We start from the raw sequence: 22810 nt of genomic DNA, 5'->3' as shown, positions 1-22810 counted from the left end.
TATCAGTTATGTATTTGAATATGTATACTGCATTCACATGTTTAAGCCGTTATGACAAAAGATGCCATTAAATCCATAGAAAAGCTTCACTGCGTAAGACTTAGCCTGACCCGGCCCCCTCCGTAGCTCCTCGTCCCCCCCGTATCTCCCCGCCCCGCCCAGTATCTCCCCGGTCCCTTTTGACATCGACGTGTTAGAGACATTATGAATAATTCAATATGAGGCTATTTGCATAATGACCTACTTTCAATTATAATTAAAATAACACACCAGCGCAAAACGAGGAAAACACAGAAAACCAAATGCCCGTATTAAATCTGACAAATTATTATTTTCAAAAGTTATAGTTTAATTTTAGACCAACGCAATTTAAAGGTACAGTATGTGACTTTCTGAAGGTAGCATGTCGCCTGCAGGATTCCATGGAAAAGGAATGTTAAAACCACACTTCGGAACATTCCCCATGGAGATAGATCAGTTTTATGCCATAGTGTGAAAGTTTATAGCCAAAGTAACAAAATTTCCATGGCAACAAACCGGACAATTTCCTACAAGTAAGCGTCAGGTTTGTGGAGATGCAAGCCCGCTCAGAGTAAAGATACATGTGAAATGAAAAACACATGCCTTTATTTTAATCTATAGTTTTTGGTTGAAAAGTTAAATACTATGGTTTTAACTTAGTCTGTTTTGCCAATCTTAAACACAATTTTTTTTATTTTTCTGTTCTATCTCAATTTTGTCACTATGCCAAAAGTAAACAATAAAAAAAACAAATAAAAGATGATAAAAGAAGAAAAGACAAGGACATCTGGCTGAATTACTCAAAGACAGAGATTACTGCAGTGTGAAAGAGGAACAGTGAGTGTAGTAGTAACAACAGCAGTAGAAGTAGCAGTAGTAGTAGTAGTAGTAGCAACAGCAGTAGAAGTATAAGCAGTTGTAGTAGTACCAGTAACAAAAGCAGTAGTAATAGTAGTTGTAGTAACAGCAATAGTAGTAGTACTAGTAGTAGTAGCAGTAATAACAGCATAAGTAGTAGTAGCAGTAGCAACAGCAGTAGTAGTAGTGACAGTTGTAGTGGTAACAGCAGCAGTAGCAGTAATAGTAGTAGTAGTAGTAGTAGTAGCAGTAGCAGTAGTAGCAGCAGTAGTAACAGCAGTAGTACCAGTTGTAGTGGTAACAGCAGCAGTAGCAGTAATAGTAGTAGCAGTTGTAGTGGTAACAGCAGCAGTAGCAGTAATAGTAGTAGCAGTTGTAGTGGTAACAGCAGCAGTAGTAGTAGTAGTAGTAGTAGTAGTAGTAGTAACAGAAGTAGCAGCAGTAGCAGTAGAAGCAGTAGTAGCAGAAGCAGAAGCAGTAGCAGTGGTAGTACTAGTAGTACTAGGAGCAGCATTAGCAGTAGGAATAGTAGTAGTAGCAGCAGCAGCAGTAGTAGTAGTAACAGTAGTAGTAGTAATAGCATTAGTAGTAGTAGCAGCAATAGTAGTAGCAGTAGTAGTACTTGCAGCAGTACCAAACATGAATTATTTCCCTAGACATCTCCATGTTTAAGAAGGTGTCAAATTACAATAGCAAAGCCCTAATCAGAGCACCTCAGTGAAAGATAATAATGGTTTTTAATTACTCGACTCCTCTCACATCTGTGGATAATTATTAGCTCATTAGCACACAAATCGTTACCTGCTCGTCTGAACCAAGTACAGCCTGCTACTGCTAATTACGTTTCCCTTTTGTAAGAATTGGTCCAATTCAGAGATTTTGTTTCCCCTCAAATGATCTGATATCTGATACACTGTCTCACTGTTGTGGAAATGTAAAAATGGATAATATCGCAATTAAAGTTATGGAGATGTTCAAAATTAGAATAAGAAGTTGTCTATAATTAAAGGGCCATTACGCAGTTTTTCATGTAATTAAAGGCGCTGTTCCTGACTTTTTGAAAAGTGAAAAACAGAACTGGTTCATTTTAAACAGTCTACTAAACAAAACCCAACTCCACGTATGTTTTTGATGAGGTAAAAAACAATTATAACATGGCTTAAAGCTCACAAGAGTCAATTTGGTATAATATAGGATCTTTAAATATTGCCTATAAACCGAAAACTGAAACCCAAACCCACTCAAAGTCAATTATTGTCTTGGTGTGAAGCTGTAAATATGAAGTTAATTTTGCACTGCGGTGGTAAGAATATCGACAGTTTGGTTTATGCTGTTTTTGTTGACCCTGGTTCATCCAGGAAACCAGAGCAGCCAGAGGAAATCGACCCAGACACAGGAAGTAAACTCTTGAAAACAACAAGTCCACAATTTATTTATTTTTTTCTCTGAGTCCAGAAATAAACGCAGGACCAACTCTCGTATTCATGAACCTTTCTTTGAATACAGAAAAAAACGGTCACAATGTACTTCTCTAAAACAAAATCACAGTGTTCTTTTGCAGCTATTGCATTGTTTTTCTGATGCACTGCAAACATACTGGCACTTTACTTACCTCTTGCACTCTAAATAATACTGACCCCTTGCAAGTGCTGCAATTTTACTTTTATTTTACTATTTTATTGTTGCTGTTTTACTTGTTTTAGTCTGTTGAACACTGAATATTTGTACTTTTGAATTCTTGCACCAATTTGTATTGTATTGTTTTTATATTGTACGTGTTAATTGTTGTTTTAATTGTTGTTTAATTGTTGTGTTAATTGTTGTTTTAGGACTACAGATGGAAAGTAGCATTATGCTAAATCTGGTGCAGCCATCTTTTTAATGTAACTGCACATTGTCCTTTAAATAAATAAATAAATTGACCTACAAAATATCCCATATACTGTGTCTTACCATCGTCCTGCCAATGAAACTTCAGTTATAAATTACATTACTTTTACAAGCTGGACAAACACATGTTAATGAATATGCACTGTCCCATGTCATGATAACAAAATAAGCAAATATTATTAAATGCACTTAAGCAAATGTGAGAGAGGTCTAAAAAAGTTTATTGTCTATAATTAAAGGGCGGTTATGGTTATCTGTATTTTGCATGTAATTAAAGGCACTGAACGTGAAAATCAGAACTAGTTTTAAACAAAGTTATTCCTCCCTTAACTTGTTCCATTCAGAGCATCGTAATTACTCACCACAATGAACTTATGAGCACTGTCACAGTAAAGCTAACAACTAGTATCAATACAATAAAATACTTTCTTATTAGATGCAGGCAGCAACTCTTGTATTCGCCTACAAATGTGTTACTTTGTTTCTGAAAATTACATTTACAAGCTGGGCTAACACATGTTAAATAATGTGCACTGTTCCATATTTAATAAAAAAAAAAAAAAAACATAATATTACTGATACACTTAAGCAAATGTGCTCTCAAATACTATGTCTGAATCTCTACTGCAAATATAGCCATGACAGGTCTAATAACAGAGCTGCTTTTCGTATCTATAGGTAACAATTTGAACTCAGGATCACCGCCCTATGTCATCTGGAAATTCTATAAATGGTAAATGTCATGTCTTTATATAACGCTTTCCGTCTTCAAGGCACTCAAAGCTCCTGACATAAAGGAACTGTTCACCCATTTACACACACATTCACTCACGAGATGGGTTAAGTGCCTTGCCCAAAAACACAACATCTGGCTCTGGACATGACCGCTCAACCAATCATGCTAATGACAAGAGCAGGATTCAAAATGCCAACTTTCAGATCAGTGGAGAAATGCTCTACCAACTCAGCTACTGTCACCCCAAATGTAATTACTTTGTTTTAAAGTAGCCTGCTATTGGGATTGATAGTAGCAATAGTAATAGTAGTTTTTTGGAGTAGTAGCTAACCAGCTGTCCTTCCTTAAACTGCTTACACCTTCGATATCACCATCATAATCATCTGGATAATTGCAGTGCTGGAATTGCCAATCTCTGCTAAACAAAAGGTAAAAAGTAGCTGTTAACAGCCCAGTACAAAGCTCACAGGAGTCAGTTTTGTGTCATATATGGCCTTTAATTACTTGAGTACTTCTACTGCAATAGGCCTAGTTCAGCATGATTTTTGCAGTAAAATGCAAGCTCAAGCTCTTGGTTTCTGCGGTTGATGTGAAACTTGCGTCCATCAACACAACACAGCAAATCCAAACAACTCACACACATTTCCCACTCATTACAGAAGTTTAGAGCAATGCCAACACAAGAACAAAACAGCAGCTGCACACGTCACTAAATAATTAAGATAAATTGCTTCATATAGAGAAATTAAACTTAATATGGGCTTTGTGCTTATTCACAACATACAACATAACGAAAGAATGAGTTTTAAATAAGGTCTGTATAGGAACAATATAGTGATATAGCCCCAAAAGCATGAAATATTCACTGTTATGGTTCATGTCAAAAACAGTTAGTCCATCCATCAATTTTCTTCCGCTTATCCAGGGCCGGGTCCAGGGCAGCAGTCTAAGCAGGGACTCCCAGACTTCCCTCACCCCAGACACGTCATCCAGCTCCTCCGGTGGGACCCCAAGGTGTTCCCAGGCCAGCCGAGAGACATAGTCCCTCCAGCGTCTTCCCAGGGTCTTCCCCGGGGCCTCCTCCCGGTGGGACACGCCCAGAACATCTCCCTAGGGAGGCATCCAGGAGGCAACCATGAGCAGATGCCCGAGTCACTTCAGCTGGCTCCTCTCGACGTGTAGGAGCAGCGGCTCTACTCCAAGCTCCTCCCGTGTGACTGAGCTCCTCACCCTATCCCTAAGGGTGCGTCCAGCCACCCTGCGGAGGAAACCCATTTCGGCCGCTTGTATCTGTGATCTTGTCCTTTCGGTCATTACCCAGAGCTCATGACCATAGGTGAGGGTAGGAACGTAGATTGACCGGTAAATTGAGAGCTTCACCTTCCGGCTCAGCTCCTTCTTTACCACAACGGACCGATACAGCGACCGCATCACTGCAGACGCTGCACTGATCTGCCTGTCAATCTCACGCTCCATCCTTCCTTCACTCGTGAACAAGACCCCGAGATACTTGAACTCCTCCACATGAGGCAGAGACTCACCACCCACCCGGAGAGGGCAAACCACCTTTTTCCCGTCGAGAACCTTGGCCTCGGATTTGGAGGAGCTGATTCTCATCCCAGCCGCTTCACACTCGGCTGCAAACCGCCCCAGTGCCTGCTGCAGGTCCTGGCTCGAAGAAGCCATCAGGACAACATCATCTGCAAACAGCAGAGATGAAATCCTGTGTTTCCTGAACCAGACCCCCTCCGGCCGCTGGCTGCGCCTAGAAATTCTGTCCATAAATATAATGAACAGAACCGGTGACAAAGGGCAGCCCTGGCGGAGTCCAACATGCACCGGGAACAGGTCTGACTTACTGCTGGCAATGCGAACACAGCTCCTGCTCCAGTCATACAGGGACCAGAGAGCCCTTAACAAAGAGCCCCGGATCCCACACTCCCGGAGCACCCCCCAACGGACACCACGAGGGACACAGTTGAATGCCTTCTCCAGATCCACAAAACACATGTGGACTGGTTGGGCAAACTCCCATGAACCCTCGAGGACCCAATGGAGAGTATAGAGCTGGTCCAGTGTTCCATGACCGGGACAAAAATCACACTGCTCCTCTTGAATCTGAGGTTCGACTATCGGTCAGATTCTCCTCCAGTATCCTGGAGTAGACCTTACCAGGAAGGCTGAGGAGTGTGATTCCCCTGTAATTGGAAAATACCCTCCGGTCCCCCTTATACAGAGGGACCACCACCCCGGTCTGCCAGTCCAGTGGTACTGTCCCCGACCACCACGCGATGTTGCAGAGACGTGTCAGCCAAGACAGTCCCACAACATCCAGAGACTTGAGGTACTCGGAACGGATCTCGTCCACCCCCGGAGCTTTTCCACCGAGGAGCTTGCCAACCACCTCGGTGACTTCAGCCAGGGCGATGGACGAGTCCACCTCCGGGTCCTGAGTCTCTGCTTCCTCCTCAGAAGACATGACGGGGGGATTGAGGAGATCCTCAAAGTATTCCTACCCCCGCCCGACAACATCCCCAGTCGAGGTCAGCTGCTCTCCACCCGCACTGTAGACAGGTTGGTGAAGCACTGCTTCCCCCTCCTGAGGCGTCGGACGGTTTGCCAGAATTTCTTTGAGGCCATACGATAGTCCTCCTCCATGGCCTCCCCAAACTCCTCCCAACCTCGAGTTTTTGCCTCTGTGACCGCACGAGCTGCGACATGCTTGGCCCACCTGTACTCATCGGCTGGCTCAGGAGTCCCACCAGCCAAAAAGGCTCTATAGGACTCCTCCTTCAGCTTGACGGCATCCCTTACGTCCGGTGTCCACCATGGGGTTCGGGGATTGCCGCCGCGACAAGCACCGCAGACCTTACGAGCGGCCGCATCGACAATAGAGGTGGAGAACATGGCCCACTCGGAGTCCATGTCCCCAGCCTCCCCCAGGAACAGGGAGAAGTTCTCCCGGAGGTGCGAGTTGAAGACCCCCCTTACAGAAGGCTCTGCCAGGCGTTCCCAACAGACCCTTACAATGCGCTTGGGCCTGCCAGGTCTGTCCGACTTCCTCCTCTGCCAGCGGATCCAACTCACCACCAGGTGGTGATCGGTTGACAGCTCAGCCCCTCTCTTCACCCGAGTGTCCAAGACATGCGGCCGGAGATCAGAAGACACAACAACAAAGTCGATCATCGACCTCCGACCTAGAGTGTCCTGGTGCCACGTGCACTGATGGACACCCTTGTGCTCGAACATAGCGTTTGTTATGGACAAACTGTGATTAGCACAGAAGTCCAATAACAAAACACCGCTCAGGTTCAGATCAGGGAGGCCGTTCTTCCCAATTACGCCCCTCCAGGTGTCACTGTCGTTACCCACATGGGCGTTGAAGTCCCCCAGGAGAACAACAGAGTTCTCCAAGAAAGCCGGGTACTCTGCACTGCTGTTTGGCCCGTAGGCTGACACAATAGTGAGACACCTGTCCCCGACCCGAAGGCGCAGGGACGTGACCCTCTCGTTCACCGGAGTGAACCCCAACACGAAGCGGTTGAGCTGTGGGGCAATGAGCAAGCCCATACCAGCTCGCCACCTCTCCCCGCGAGCAACGCCAGAGAAATGGAGAGTCCAGCCCCTCTCAAGGAGTTGGGTTCCAGAGCCCAAGCTGTGCGTGGAGGCGAGGCCGACTATATCTAGTCAGTAACGTTCAACCTCCCGCACAAGCTCCAGCTCCTTCCCCCCAGCGAGGTGACATTCCATGTCCCCAGAGCTAGTATCCATGTCCGGAGATCCGGTCGTCGAGGTTCCCGCCTTCGACCGCCGCCCAGATCTCCATGAACCAGCCCCTTACGGAACCTCTTGCGGGTGGTGGGTCCACATGAGGACGGCCCCACATCACTCCTTCGGGCTGAGTCCGGCCGGGCCCCGTGGGGAGAAGCCTGGCCACCAGGCGCTCGCGGTCGATCACCCACCCCAGGCCTGGCTCCAGGGTGGGGCCCCGGTAACGCCGGTCCGGACGACGTAGCTAGCCTTGATTTTACTCTTTTCATAAGGGGCTTCTGAACCGCTCTTAGTCAGACCCGTCTCCCTGGACCTGTTTGCCATGGGTGACCCTAGCAGGGGCATGAAGCCCCTGACAACATAGTTCCCAGGATCACTCAATTCGGGCACTCAAACCCCTCCACCACGTTAAGGTGGCGGTTCAGGGAGGGGGGGAAAAAACAGTTAGTGAACGGTATAATTTTAGGCGTTCCAAATCTCCGTTATGTTAAAGGGCTCATATTACACTATTTTCTGATCTATATTATAATGTTGTTTCCTCATCACTAACATACTTGGAGTTGCGTTGTTTTTTTTTTTCATTCACGCATGTTTAACACATAAATCCCGCATATTTAGGCTGAGTTCTTGTCTCAAACACTTCCACCTTCTGATGTCATGTGGTAATACAGAAAGTGCTCCACCATATTTTTAAACTCTATACAATTTCACTTGAATCATTTGGATGATTTCAGCCCTGGAATTGCCAATCTCTACTTAACTAAAGGTAAAAGGTAGCGGTTAACTAGAAAACTACCACTTCATGACATCACAAGGTGGAATAGAGCATTTTGAGCTTTGGAGATGTAAACAGACTAATAATAAAGTGTTACTCAAACATGTGTGAATGAAACAAAACACAACTCCAGGAATGTTTTTGAGGAGGTAACAGCATTATAACATGGCTTAAAACTCACAAGAAACTATTGTGCATAATATAGGACATTTAAGTAATGATACTCAATCATAGCACCAGAGCTATGGGGTAAGTTTGGCATGTGCTGCCCTTTAGTGGTGCCAATACAGTACTGCAACCTTTTCTTATATTGAACTGCAATGAACATGATAAACTGCATGATATTTTACTACAAAATAATATGATAACAAAGGTAATTAGTTAATAGTTTGTACTTGCTAACAAATGTAACAGTTACTGAAATTAAGTTAAATCAGACATATTGTGCTTGTGTCTGCTATATAGTTACATTCTAAGGACACCTGAGGATCATTATGTTATAATTTGGACATTTTAAATAGCAATATTCATCTAAAACAACTTAATGTAAGAGACAAGTTTACTGACTTCTACGTTATAAAACTGTGGTGCCCAATGGGAACTGACGTTGCAGTAAGCGTCATCACAACAAAGAGTCGGTGCCTCCTATCAATAGCTGCAGATCACACTAGCGAGCAGATTTTTTTTTTCATGGATACCTAAATGACTATGTAACTGATGAATGTATCACCGATTAAGAAAACAAAATTGGAGAACGGAGTGTGTACATCACAGTGGGTATGTACCGGTGGCGGTGAAAACGGGGATGATCAGCAATATGGCGTCTTGAATGTGATTAAAGATTGCTCAAACATGCACGAAGCATTCCAAATACAACTTAGAGAGGGTAAATGAGAAGAAAACAACTATAACCTGGTTAAAAGCTCTGAAAAGTTGATTTTGCAGAATAGGTCTGCTTTAAACTTAACTAAACCAGGTCCAAGCAGACCAACAGCAGGGACAATAACTGAACAAAAACACTACAGAAAAGCATTTAACAAAGATTATGGATTGTCAAACAAATTGATATCCATGGATGTTAAACATGTGTGAATGATTAACAATTTAAAATAATTACTATATGTTTTGAATGAGAAAAAGTTATTAAAATGTTTCATATAACAGGAAGCTGAACCCCAGGAATTGGTTATGGTTTCAAAATATATCAAGTATACAATCTTTTTCTTAGTTTTAGCATTTTGACTTCTAACACTAATCATGACATAAATATTGCTCAGTATTGGCGGATAAGAACAGCATCAGATCACAATTGCAATGTATATACTGCAGTGGTAGAACGTAACAAAGTAAAAGTAGTAAAGTACTGTAGTTAAGTATAAATTTTAGATATCTGTACTTGACTTGAGTACATTTTTAAGTGGATACAGTTTTACTACACTACATTTTTGAACAGGACTGAATAGTGAAAGCATTTTTTATTATTTGAGACCTGCTAAAAAGTCTGAGTGGTTTATTTTTAACAAGTTCATAATTTGAGCTGGCAAAAATATACAAATAAATACAGCTAGCCAAAATGTTGAATTGTTTCTATTGAGCAAAAATCTTTATCAAAATCACTACATTTGAAGCTTTATTAGATCTCAAAAATACATAAAGTACTTTTTAAGAGGGTACTTTAATACTTTTACTCAAGTGCATTTTTTCATGTGATACTTTTACGTGAGTATTTTTTGCTCTGGTATCTGTACTTTTACTTAAGTAACAAAACTGAGTACCTCTTCCACCACTGATATATTGTCATAGCTCTATATCCTTCCATTACATAAACCATAAATCATACTCACAGAAGTTCCCGGGCGGCTGTAGACTGTGCTTGGTCATAGCGCACCATCCAACCGGGAAAATGTCTCTGGAGTCGTAGGGGCACCAGTAGTCGAAGGCCCCCCTCCATCCATCAAACATGACAAAAATCTCCTGACCTCTGATCTCTCCCACCGTGGCGGGACAGATCAGGTAGGGGTTCTTCCGGTCCACTGCCTCCAGCTTCATTCCGGGCTGGAACATGTTTTTGGCGGGACTCACTGGTTCCTAAAAGACAGTGATAAGATCGATTTAGCAGATGTCCAAGGCCCCGTCCCCATCCATCAAACAAATAGTAGTTATCGAACAAACTGTATTGATCCAGGGGGAATAAACCTGGACACAGAACCTCAAAAATACTATATAAATAACATTATTGATAACAGCACCTCAATAATAATGGTAAAATGTATGAAAATAAGAGGAACTTTAGCAAGGTAAACCTGCAGTCAAGGTCAAATGGGCAGCACCCAGACTATTGAGCAGCGCCCTCTGCCTTTCAGTCTTTAACACAGTCTAAGACTAGATTGAAAACCCACCTCTTCTCCCTGGCATTTAATACATGCTAGACAGGATATCTTGGTGTTGCATTGTTCTTTTCCTATTATATTATCTTTTTTGTTGACTTTTATGAAGAATTTTTGTCAGCTGTTTTAAATGTGCTATATAAATAAACTTGACTTGGATTGAATTGAAAGTGACCCCAATCTAAACTCATACAACCTTCTCCTACCTGACACGCTATTCTAATACGCTGTATGTTAACCTAACCTTAAAAGGCCAGTACCCTATTTTTTTCTTGTCTCATTAAAATTGAAAGTGAAAAGTGTATGTGTAATTCCTCAATCATCCAGGTCTGATCCAAAGCAAAAAATGAAGTTTAAATCTGTCAAATCAGATTGCTGCTTCTTCAGCAATCTGGCCAGAACTGAAGAAGTGCCTTGGATAAGCAGCAAAACGTCTTCACTCTTACAACAAACTTTGTCTTTTGCTAAAGTGAAAAGTGCTTATAAACTCAATTGGGTTCTGTTTTTCAAGTTTTAAGACAGTAAAACTCAGGTGCAGCACGTTTAACCTAAGAAAACATACAATTTCAATGGCTTTAGAATTTTATTATAAGAGAAGATACAAAGGAAACAGTGAACCACAACATTAATATGGCATTATCAGTATGTGTATGGCTCCCTCTGTTGTCTTTGAAGGATATTGCAGAGGAAAAAAAAATGTTGCGGCCCCTCACAGGACAGAAGAAGAGAGACATGATTCAAGTTTACCTTCTTAAATACAGAACTGGGGGCCATTTCTGCTCCACTCAGAGTTCGAAGAAGGAACATAGGCCAAGAGGAAGCATTCATCCTAAAACCTGAAACGTACAAAATGAACATTTACTAAGGCACCGCTTTTAATAAATGGGATAAGAAAATGTCGTTGACAGAGCAGTAGTTTTAGTAGTACCAATAGGAGAACTTATGTTAATAATTATTAAAGTGCATGGTTTTCATATTGATTAAAGGGCCCAGATTACTCAGTTTTCTGATCTATGTTATAATGTTGTTTCTTCATCACAAACATACCTGGAGTTGTGTTTTGTTTTATTCACACAAAAGCCTGCATATTTAGGCTGAGTTCTTCTCTCAAACAGAAAACACTCAGTTCCATCCAGTGATGTCATATGGTAGTACAATAATATTTTAAAACTCCATTCACCTTCACTGGAATTATTTGGATGATTTCAGCCCTGGAATTGCCAATCTCTACTGAAATAAGAGGTAGCTGTTAACTTAAAAACTACTGCTTCATGACATCACAAGGTGGAGCAGAGCATTTTGAGCTTTGGAGATGTAGACAGACTAGTAATAAAGTGTTACTCAAACATGTGTGAATGAAACAAAACACAGCTCCAGGTAAGTTTTTGAGGAGGTAACAGCATTATAACACATATTAAAGCTCACAAGATGACCTTTCACTTTTACAGTCATTTTTACATATTTATATAATGATGGCGTTCACATGGCGTCAAAACGTTCTATAGTTTAAAACTGAGCTGAAGGACAGGTCAGAATTCTGTACTGAAATCTTCTGATTTGTTTCAGATTGCAAATTTGTTACTTTCAATATCTCTGTGCCAGTTGTTGTTTCATTTGGATAGGCCTAGTCAAGGCAACGTCTTCTCTTTGAGCATAAAAGAACAAAAAATTAATCAAAAGAACTTTCAAATATGAGGTTAATGTAGCAGCTATGTTAGGGATGCACCAATACTGATCCTGGCATTGCTGATACTGAAAAACTATCTGGATCGGTATCAGTTCCATGGCATCATTTAAGCCGATATCCTTGTTATGCCTTTAGTTGGATGTAATAACACTATTTTGAGGCTGAATTTGTCTCATAAGGTTTGAGCTTTTATTTATACAAAGCTGTTCAGTAGTGATTTGAAGGGTAAAAACTGTTACACAGCACAATGGGATCTGTTGTGTAGTAAGTTACTGTGCTGTAAGGAAATAAGTGACATTTTCTATGCCTACACTGGTATCGGTTAATATTGGGTATTACAAATTCTTTAAGTCAAACTTTTGATATATCAGTATCAGAACTGAAAAAGACGGATCTGTTTCTGGAATCAGTAACTAACAAATAACGATAAGGTTCAACATAAATGTGTATATTTCTTTCAAAAACATTGAGTCTCCCATAGAGTTATATTGCCCCCTGCCCTCTATCTGAAATTACAACATCATCCAACTCTAGAACATGCAGCGGTGGATGAAGTACACATTAAAAAATCTACCTAAGTAAAAGCATTAAAGTACCCATTTAAAAATGTAAGTAAGTATTTCACACAAGTGTTGTTAATTTGTTAAAGTGTAAATCTAATAATACTGATTCAAAAATTAAACGTATTTCGGTCGACAGTAACAATACAAATCAGTTTCTCATAAATTTTGTGCATTTATTTTTGTTTGCTTAAAATCAAAGCTTGAACTCACAAACTTTAGTCAAGATGTTACCACAAACATGGTAAAAATAACCCCTCAAATCATATGAAAAGTACTTTTTACTTTTCAGCCCAATTCAAAAATGCAGTGGAGTAGAAAGTCCAGATACCTGCTCTCAAATGTAGTAAAACGTACTTAAGTAAAAGTACAGAAACCTAAAAATTCTACTTGAGCACAGTACTTTACTACTCTTACTTCATTACCTTCCACCACTGCCAAAATGTAATGTTCAGATAATACAAAAATAAACAATTGAGTATTTCCACTTTTACTTATCATGATAAGAAACCACAAGAAAACGCAAAAAATGTAAATAAACATAATCTATTCAGGTGTTAGATGCCCATCTCTTTTCATACCAAGAGGTGGCTGGAGCATGTCTCCGCTCCTCTCGCACGTTCCTATTGGCTGAATCTCGGATGAATCGACCAATCGCCAAAAGTCGTTGGTGTTGTCGCTGCCGTCGAGTCTGAGCCTTAGCCGCGTGCCCACCATGCCCATCACCGTGGCGATGCACACAGAGTTGGAGTTCCGAGGGTCCCGCGCCTCCAGCTTCATGCCCGCCTTGAAGTCATTGGAGGGGGGGGCTTGGGACTGGCAGAGGGAAGAGAGACAACATGTAAATAGCTCTAAGTTAGCTTCTAAAATTTTGACCTCAAAGTAAAGAAATGCAGTTTATTTAAACTTTTATTTCATTAAGTTCATATTACACTATTTTCTGATCTGTGTTATAATGTCTCCTCATTAAAAACATACCTGGAGTTGTGTTTTGTTTCATTCACACATTTAACGCACAAACCCTGTATATTTATCCTGAGCTCTTCTCTCAAACAGGAAACACTCCACATTGTGATGTCATGTGGTAAAACAGGAAGTGCTCCACAGTGTTTTTAAACTCATCTTCACTGGAATCATTTGGAAGTTTTCACCGTTGGAACATACCATTTCTACCAAAACAAAGGTATATGGAACTGTTAACACCACCACCACTTCATGACATCACAGGGTGTTACTCAAAGATGTGTGAATGAAACAAAACACAACTCCAGGTATGTTTTTGAGGAGGTAACAACATTATAACATGACTTAAACCTCACAAGAGTCGATTTTGTGTAATATAGGACCTTTAACCAAGAGATTCTACAGTTTTTTTCTAGATAAGTCCAACCCCCAGAGAGCGGTATGGTTTTAGTGTCAGGAGAAATTGGAACAGTATATGAAACTCTACACAATCACAGAGAGAACATGCAAACTCCACACCTTTATGGAGGAGTTATGGATATTAATCTAAAGCCTTTTGTCTTGTTGGAACTGAGCTCAAAACTAAACTGTGAAATCTAAAGTGTCAATCTAAAGTGAACATTACCTGTTTGAAGCAGGAAGGCGGGGCTGCGACGGACGAGGTCTCTTTTAGATAGTCATCCCAACAAAACGGTTCTGAGGGGAAAAAAATAGTTTTGAAATATATTGCAAATAGTTGTGCAGTTGTTGTGTTGTCCCAGTAATAATTTCTAATCTAATTTTAGACTTTTTGCCTCTTCAAAGAGTGAATAGAATCTTTGCTGTCTTATTGGTTGCCATAGTGAGATATATATATATATATATATATATACCACTAGAAAAGTTACAAAGTTCAGCTTTAACATGCAACCCTATTGTATTTCACAGGAAAGAGAGGATACAATAGTGCTGCAAGATAATCACAATCAAATCAAAACCTAATTTCCTCCACAAACACAAAACATCTTGTCTTGATTTGATAAAAAATTTTGTAGTTCTGATCTGTACAAACACGTTCCGAAATGTGATTCTTGTATTAGTCTGTCAATGCGAGTTCACAGGCCTATTTCATTTTCTTGGAAATGTGTATCCTCTTACTAAAACTAAAACTAAATTACAAATCCTGATCCTAAAAGTGGAATGAATATACTTAAGTAAAAGTATTTACCATTTAAAAATGTAAAAAGGAACAGTATTTTGGACAGGTTTTGATGTAATAAAACTTCAAATGTAGAAATTCTGATAAAGATTTATGCTGAATTTTGTTCTATAGAAACAAGTGAATTGTGTTTTTATTTGTATATTTTTGTTTTGTTCAAAATAACACCTCAGACTTTTCAGCAGGTCTCTAAAAATACTTGTACTTTTCAGTCCAGTTCAAAAATGTAGTAGAAAAAAAAGTAAAACTAGTAGAACGCACAGATGCCTGCTCTCAATTGCAGTAAAGTAAAAGTAAAAAGTATCTACTTTAAAATATATTTTAGTAAAGTACAAATACCTAAAATGTTAACTTGAGTACAGTACTTTGCTATTTTTACTTTGTTAGATTCCACCCATAGACTGACTGAAAACAGACAAATCAGCTGCCTTCTTTCCACTAGCATTAGCAATTGATTGACAGCATTGCTAAGCACCCTTCCTGTGCTAAACCAGTGGTGCAGGCAGGAAGGGGCGTTACCTTCAACAGCCTTGGTCCGGAATGGCTCTTTCGTTGCTATGATACTCATGGTCAGAATTCCAAATGTGGAACTCGGCTCAAAATTCACCTATATTCTATAACTGCGAGCCTCGATGAGCTTCACTGACTGGAGCCAAATGGTCAGGGTGACCCCACACGTCTATAGTCCACGTCTTTATACAGTCTATGGTTCCACCACTGCACAATCACAACGCTTGCTTGAAAAATCATAATTACATATTTTTCCCAAACCGTTCAGCCGTGGCATGAAACTCACTGAATCATGACTAAAAAAACTGTAATTAAATTAAAAATAACTGAAATAGCTGAATAAAATCGAAAAGCCCCCCGTGTCCTCCATGATATGAAACGAAACACTGTGAGTGGTGACATGTGAAGAGAGAGGGAGAGGAACTTCACCCACCACTAGATTTGTCGAGGGCGGACCCCAGCGTGAGGCCGCCCCTCCGCTCCTTCTTCTCCTCTTTCTGATCTGAAATGAAAAGAAAATTGAAGACTCATTTGCATTTTGATACAGATGCCCCAATTACTGACTGAGGCGAGGAATCAAAAGTTTATTATAATCTAATAGCAGGAACCAAAGGCATTTACATACAACTTTGTTCAGAGTAATGAGCAAAGACGGAGGGGTTGGACTGTTTCCTCGTGTGGCATTTTGTAGGTTTGAAGGTAGAGAGAACACATTGAGAGTGTGTTTGTCAAAAAGGAAATAAAATGAAATAATTGATAACTAAGATAAAATCTTGCATCAAATCTAGAGAAGTACTGATATTGAGAAAATGATACAAATAATTTGAAATACAATAATAACGATAATGATGATAATAATAATGATATTGAGGAGGAGAAGGAGAAGGAGAAGGAGAAGAAGGAGAAGAAGAAGAAGAAGAAGGTGAAGAAGAAGAAGGAGAAGAACCAGAAGAAGAAGAAGGACAAGAAGAAGGACAGAAGAAGGAGAAGAAGAAGAAGAAGAAGACGAAGAAGAAGTAGTAGTTTTTTGTGTCTGTATGTTCAACTGTCCAAGAAAATCTTGTTATTTTAATTATTATTGTGGCATGTTCAATTTACAGTCTTGTCAAAGTCTCTCGAAGAATTACTCTGTATCATTATTCATTCATTCCACACTAGTAAGACACAAGTAAAACATTAGTATTAAAGTTGTTTATAAGAATAAGGAATAATATCACTTAATTGTAGTATTACAACAGCAGCAAAATTACAAGGAGTTGAAGCACTTTCTACTAACCAACCATGTTTCCTTGCATTTGAGTTTCTTGGTTTTTTTTTTTATTATTACTTTATTACTATTACTATTTCCCTTCTTTGAAACATATCATTTGAGCCTAAACATTCAAATTGTAGACAGGGCATAGGTGAAAAACCGCTGAACAAAAGTAAAGTCTGAACATAGTAATATCACTTACAACACTTTGAATGGCACAATATAAAACACAAACGCGGCCTGTGTTTACCTCTGTGTGGAGTGCGGCCCATTTTGACCACAGGATGCTGAACAGGAAGTCACCTACAGAGACAAAGAAATGGAAAAACATTAAATTATGAAAACTGCGCATTTATTCAAAGATAAAATATATGCCTCTATGTATGCTGGAGAACTGGGGGCTAATGTTTAAAGAGACTATGAAGAAGTGAAAGCAAAGGGACCATTCAAGTGAGATGTTTCTGATCACACGTGGACAGCAGGCTGGGTTCGGGTGTCCAAGGTCTGTCATGATAATCACAACATCGACTTATTTTTTAGCTATATGATGAGATTTAAGCCATGAAACGTTGAAAAAATAGCTTCTCTGATTTGTTACAGATGCAAACTAAGTACTAAAGTGTTTCAATCTACTGTTTTGTTTTTAACAATACTGCAGTTTTTATGGTTTAAATCTGTCCTTGGGTTTTTGTGACTGCGGCATCAGTTTGTTTCAAAATCTGTTATCCTGACAGGTCTTGTTTGTCCTCCCTCCCTCTCTCCTTTAAAGATGTTTTCATGTCCCGCCCATTGTATTAGTACAGCAATGATTTCTGGAGCTAGATCTGGCTTCTTTTCTTCAATATAATTTGGTCAATGTATAGAAAAGTAGTATTGGAAAGTAAGTGGGTCTATTTTATTACATTCCATAAGTATTTGTGGAAGTAGTACTGAGTTTTGTAGTAAAAGTACTTATACAGGAGCAGAACACTCAAGTAAAAGTATCACATGGAAAAATCTACTTAAGTAAAAATATTCAAGTATATGTTTAAAAATGTACTGAAAGAGTAAAATGTAAAAGTATTTAGCATAGATTTTGAGATTGATAATAAAGCTTTTTGATACAGATTTGTATTGAATTAGCTTCAATGGGAACAAGATGTTTTCCAGCTGTTTGTATTTTATTTTTGTTTGCTCAAACTATGAACATGTTAAATACTTTTACTTTTCAGTCCAATTCAAAAATGTAGTCTCTGTAGTCTTTTGTAGTCTCAAAAGTAGTGAAGTAAAAGTACTCACTGTAAAGAATAGATTTTCAGTATCAAGAATAACTACACAATATCTGACTTTCTTTTTCTTTATTTATACAGGGGAGCCCACTGAGATCACTTAGACTCTCTTTTTCATGAGCGCCCTGTTTAAAATACAATACAAACAGAAAAACAACCAAAACAAACGAGTATATATATAACAGGAGCAGGTGTGTGTAAATGTTTGTTACCAAATTATTAAATTGCAATTGTGTCTCCAATGTATCCAGTTTTACTTTTCCTTGGAGTGTATTCCATTTTTGTGAAGAAAAACAGCTAAAAGCCTCTTTCCCGTCTCAGTTTTGGTGCGGCTCGTCCTTAGCCTTATAGTCATGTGATCTGGTATTAAACGTTCAGGTATCAATGATTAACAAGTAGGTGAGGTATTCTGGCAGTTTTTGAAGTAGTCCCTTACAGATACATTTCAGACAGTGCTGTTCTCTTCTAACAGGCGATGGCCAACCTACTTTTTCATAGAGAAAATATTGATGAGTTTCAAATCCATCACCTGTAATAAAAATGAAGGGCAGAGTAAAAGAGAGGATCCAACGTTTCAAAGCAGAGGCTGAAGTCTGCATGTACACCACATCCCCGCAATCCAGCACAGGAAAAAATGTGTTACATAACAACAGGAGATACAACTTCAGATCTCTACTTGAATTAAAATATAATAAATATTTTAAAAGGAAAAAATAATGAAAAAAAGGGAAAGTACATTTACATCTCTGACATGTTAGTGCCACATGAATGATCTTAGTCTTAGGACTTCAGGGACCTGCCTCCTGCTGATGCCCAGAGTCAGGACTAAACCAGGACTAAACCAGGACTAAACCAGGACTAAACATGGACTAAACCAAGACTAAAACAGGATTCAAAGAGGACTAAACCAGGACTAAACATGGGGAATCAGCGTTTCAGTTTTATGCAGCTAAAACCGGGAACAGTCTTCCGAAAGATGTGGGACAGGCCTCTACTTTGACAATGTTTAAATCCAGGCTCAAAACGGTTCTGTTCAGCTGTGCATATGACTGAATTTTTTTTTATTCTGCACTCTTCTCTTTTAATGTTAATTTTATGATTATTTATGTTTTGATTTGTTGTATAGTGATCTTAATGTCTTTCTTATTCTGTAAAGCACTTTGAATTTGTGTACAAATTCCACTACACAGATAAACGTGCCTTGCCTTGCTTTTATTTAAAAACAAAAGTACTATGATAAAACTTTTAAATATTGCAAAATATTGCAACGTTAACGCCTCTCGTATTAAAATAAATAATTATACATCATTAAACTAAAACTATTTCAAATGCTCAAAATTCTAAATAAAAGTAAATGCATCCACTCTACAAAAATACGCTTTACTTTTCCATTTTAGTGACATGAACCCAGTCCCCTGCAAAACATAATGGGACTGTCAGACACGGTTTCATTATGTTGTTATATTTAACCATCAAAATCCAAACAAAAGTGAATGAAACGGTCCGTTGCTATGACTCACAAACACAGTGGTATTTTTGAGACTGGTGTTTTTGTTTCCGCTGCATTAGAATAACCTTTAAAAGCATGTAGAGCTGACATTAATATCAGTTTGTTTTGGTCAATTATCTACCCCAGCTACATGTGGCAGAGGAGGTGTGAAAATAAGTTTATTCATAGAAGGCAATAATCTCATACTATTTAAAGGTTCCATACTATGCTATTTCCTGATCTATGTTATAATGTTGTTTCCTCATCACAAACAGACCTGGATTATAACATGATTTAAAGCTCACAAGAGTCAATTTTGCGTAAAGACCTTTAAATATGTGATGAGAAATAAGAGCGTAAACACTAGTAACTAGGCATGGGACGATATTGAAATTTTCATGGTCAAAATACTTGCGATTAACGATTATATTATGATAATTATTAAAGTTGCTGAAAACGGTATTGATATGAATCATTATAATTTAATATTATGAATAAGTTCCATATTTAAACTGTTATAGTATTGTACTTTGTAAGCAACAGTGAACTAAAGGACGTCATCAGGAGAAGTAGGTTCTTTCTGCACATTCTGGAGATATAATGGGGATTATTTTGTTGGCAATTCATTATTTTATATATATATATATATATATATATATATATATATATATATATATATATATATATATATATATATATATATATATATATATGATGAATGATATTACTGTTTAAGGTCCCATTCCTACGAGTAACAAGCTTGCTTATAGTATTTAAATATGTGACCAGAAAAACTTTTATACTACATATATAGCTACAAGACACATCTACAACTAATGACTGCCTTCCTATTGTGATATAAATATTCTACATCTGGTGGAATTAATTGTTTAACGGACAAAATACAGATGTTTGACTTCATGGCAAATATATCTGTAATTACTGTTCATATTCACTGAGAATGGGATGATATTGGAATCTGGAGTTACGTTTATCGTGGCCAAAATTATCACAATCATTATATAAAATGTTACAGATATGAGTAATTATAATTTGGATATTATGAATAGGTTCCATATTTTTTTTAAAGTATAAAAGTGAGAACAACATTGATCTAGAAGAACTCGTCAGGGAGAAGTAGGTTTGTTCCACACATAAAATAAATATCCAACAAATGATTGCTGTGTACCATTTTTATTGTCCCATCTCTACTATCTACTAATGTCACCACAGACAGACCAGGCTGATATTTGCACTTTTTAGCAAATGAGCTATCGGCCTTAAATTTCAAGCACAGACGATATTTTGTTTTGGCCAACTTCCTGTCTAAAGAGTATAAATGAAGTTTCATTTGAACACTACACAGCAACTACACAGCTCTCTTAAAGGTTTAGGGTAAAAAATATATACTTGATACAGATTTTAATACCCAAATGATGATTTGAAAAGCTCCTTTTAAAGATAGCACTGTAATTTTCCACACAAATGAACAGTATTCGTTTATTATACCATGTGGTCTTACACAGTGGTGGAAGAAGTACTCCAATTTGTTACTTAAATAAAAGTACCGATACCAGCGCAAAAAAAAAAAAAAAAAAAAAAAAAAAAACTCAAGTAAAAGTTAATGTACCACATGAAAAAAAATCTACTTAAGTAAAGTATTAAAAGTACCTTGAGAATGTACTTGTAGATAATGTAAAGTAAAAAATAAAAGTATTTCGCACAGATTTTAAGGTCTTATAAAGTTTCAAATGTATTGCTTTTGATAAAGATTTGTGCTAAATTTTGTTCAACAGAAACAATTGAATTGATAGTTTTTTAGCCAAACATAAAATGTAGATACCTAAAATTTGTATGGTATAGTACTTTACTTTTTTACTTTGTTATGTTTCACCACTGATCTTATAATAGTTCTGATAAAACTCAAGATAAAAATGTTCAGGGACAATAAAAATTTTTCCAGTATCAATTAAATCGCTTAAATTATGTTTTAATATTGATATGTATCTGACTTTTTGACATTTTTGACAATCCTATTATCCACATAAAACAAAAACTGGCACGAGGTCACTGTTACTAGTTCAATGGACTTTAATATGTTTATGATACGGCAGGTTTGTCGAGTCCTAACAACTAATGATAAGGTTAAACGTGTGTATTTTAAAGCTGAAATATTTCCCCCAAAAAGCGTGAATCCCTCCAGTAGTTATATAGACCCCTCCTGGTATAAATGGTAAAGGTCATGCGCTTTTTTACCTTTACATCAAACGCTCACCCACACACATTCACACACACTTTTATAAGTGTCTTCCCAAGGACACAATGGCAACATTTATCTGTGGTAGCTGGAATCGCACTGCCAACCTGTGGGTCAGCAGATCAGGACGCTCAACCAATTTCGTTTATGTTGAGAGTGGGATTTGAACAGCCAACCTTCAGATCAGTGGACAAATGCTCTACCAACTGAGCTACCATAACTAAACCAACTATCAATTTCCAGAATATGAACGCAACCAATTAGCTAAGTATGAGAAATAATAGTTTAGAAGTTACTACACCTTACTAAATTGGCATATCCAAATAAAACACTCACCATTCAATAAAGTTTTCCTTGTATGCCCAACAAAAAGATCCAATCGAAAAGTAATTGGGAGATTCCAGAAGATTTAGGAACATGTTGATGTAATAACACAAATATCCAAGATTTTCCTAAAGTGCTGCTCTTTCCTCCGTGCAGTTTGTGTGGTTTTGAGTCTAGGTCTGAGGAAGCTCCCCATTCAATCAAATGGAGCCATAAAGATTCCTGGAGGTCATAAAAACCCATTTAGAAGTGAGGAAAAGAAAAGAGAGAAAAGAGAGAGAGAAGGAGGAGAGAGAGAAGAGAGGGGACAGAGAGAGGAAGGGGGGGCAAAGGAGAGAGCGAGAGAGAGAGAGAGAGAGAGAGAGTGAGTGAGAGAGGGGGAGGGGGAGAGAGCAAAAGGAGAGGACAGAGGGGGGACAAAGGAAAGAGAGATTGGGAGAGAGAGCGTGTGAAAGAGAGAGGGATGGGGGAGAGAGAAGAGAGAGAAAGAGGAAGAGAGAGAAGAGGAAAGTGATATAAAGAGTAAAAGAGAAAGGGGAGCAAGGAAGAAGGGATGAGAGAGAGATTTGAATATTTTGGTTCAATATCAATAATCATGATTATTCAGGTCACAGTTAAATCATAAAATTAAAAAGATTAAACTTCAATCAATACTCCATTTTTTTTTTTTTTTAATCTGTCTGTTCACTTTATCATATAGGCTTGAGAAATGGTAAAGTACTATTAGCAGTGATTGAATGAAGTACTCAGTTTTGTTACTTAAGTAAAAGTACCGATACAGAGGTAAAAAGTTACTCAAGTAAAAGTATTACATGAAAAAAATCCACTTGAATTAAAGTGCTAAAGTACCTGTTTAAAAATGCA

General features: G+C 38.6%; 1 protein-coding gene across 2 annotated transcripts in view; it reads right to left on the bottom strand.

Moving 5' to 3' along the window:
* LOC117389597 (polycomb protein SCMH1-like) overlaps positions 1-22810 on the bottom strand; it is a 48127-nt gene that overhangs the window by 23361 nt on the left and 1956 nt on the right. For both annotated transcript variants that reach the window (XM_055232570.1, XM_033987294.2), the window contains exons 2-7: positions 16859-16911; positions 15790-15858; positions 14274-14344; positions 13267-13501; positions 11186-11274; positions 9896-10139 (exon numbers count right to left, since the gene is read on the bottom strand). In XM_055232570.1, the coding sequence (XP_055088545.1) occupies positions 9896-10139; positions 11186-11274; positions 13267-13501; positions 14274-14344; positions 15790-15858; positions 16859-16880 (730 nt within the window). In that variant the 5' untranslated portion in view covers positions 16881-16911. The remainder of the gene's footprint in view (positions 1-9895; positions 10140-11185; positions 11275-13266; positions 13502-14273; positions 14345-15789; positions 15859-16858; positions 16912-22810) is intronic.

This window comes from Periophthalmus magnuspinnatus, chromosome 3 (assembly GCF_009829125.3).
Source record: "Periophthalmus magnuspinnatus isolate fPerMag1 chromosome 3, fPerMag1.2.pri, whole genome shotgun sequence".
Classification (NCBI taxonomy): Eukaryota; Metazoa; Chordata; class Actinopteri; order Gobiiformes; family Gobiidae; genus Periophthalmus; species Periophthalmus magnuspinnatus.
Note: the sequence above shows the minus strand (reverse complement) of the source record. Positions and strands in the feature narration are given on the sequence as shown.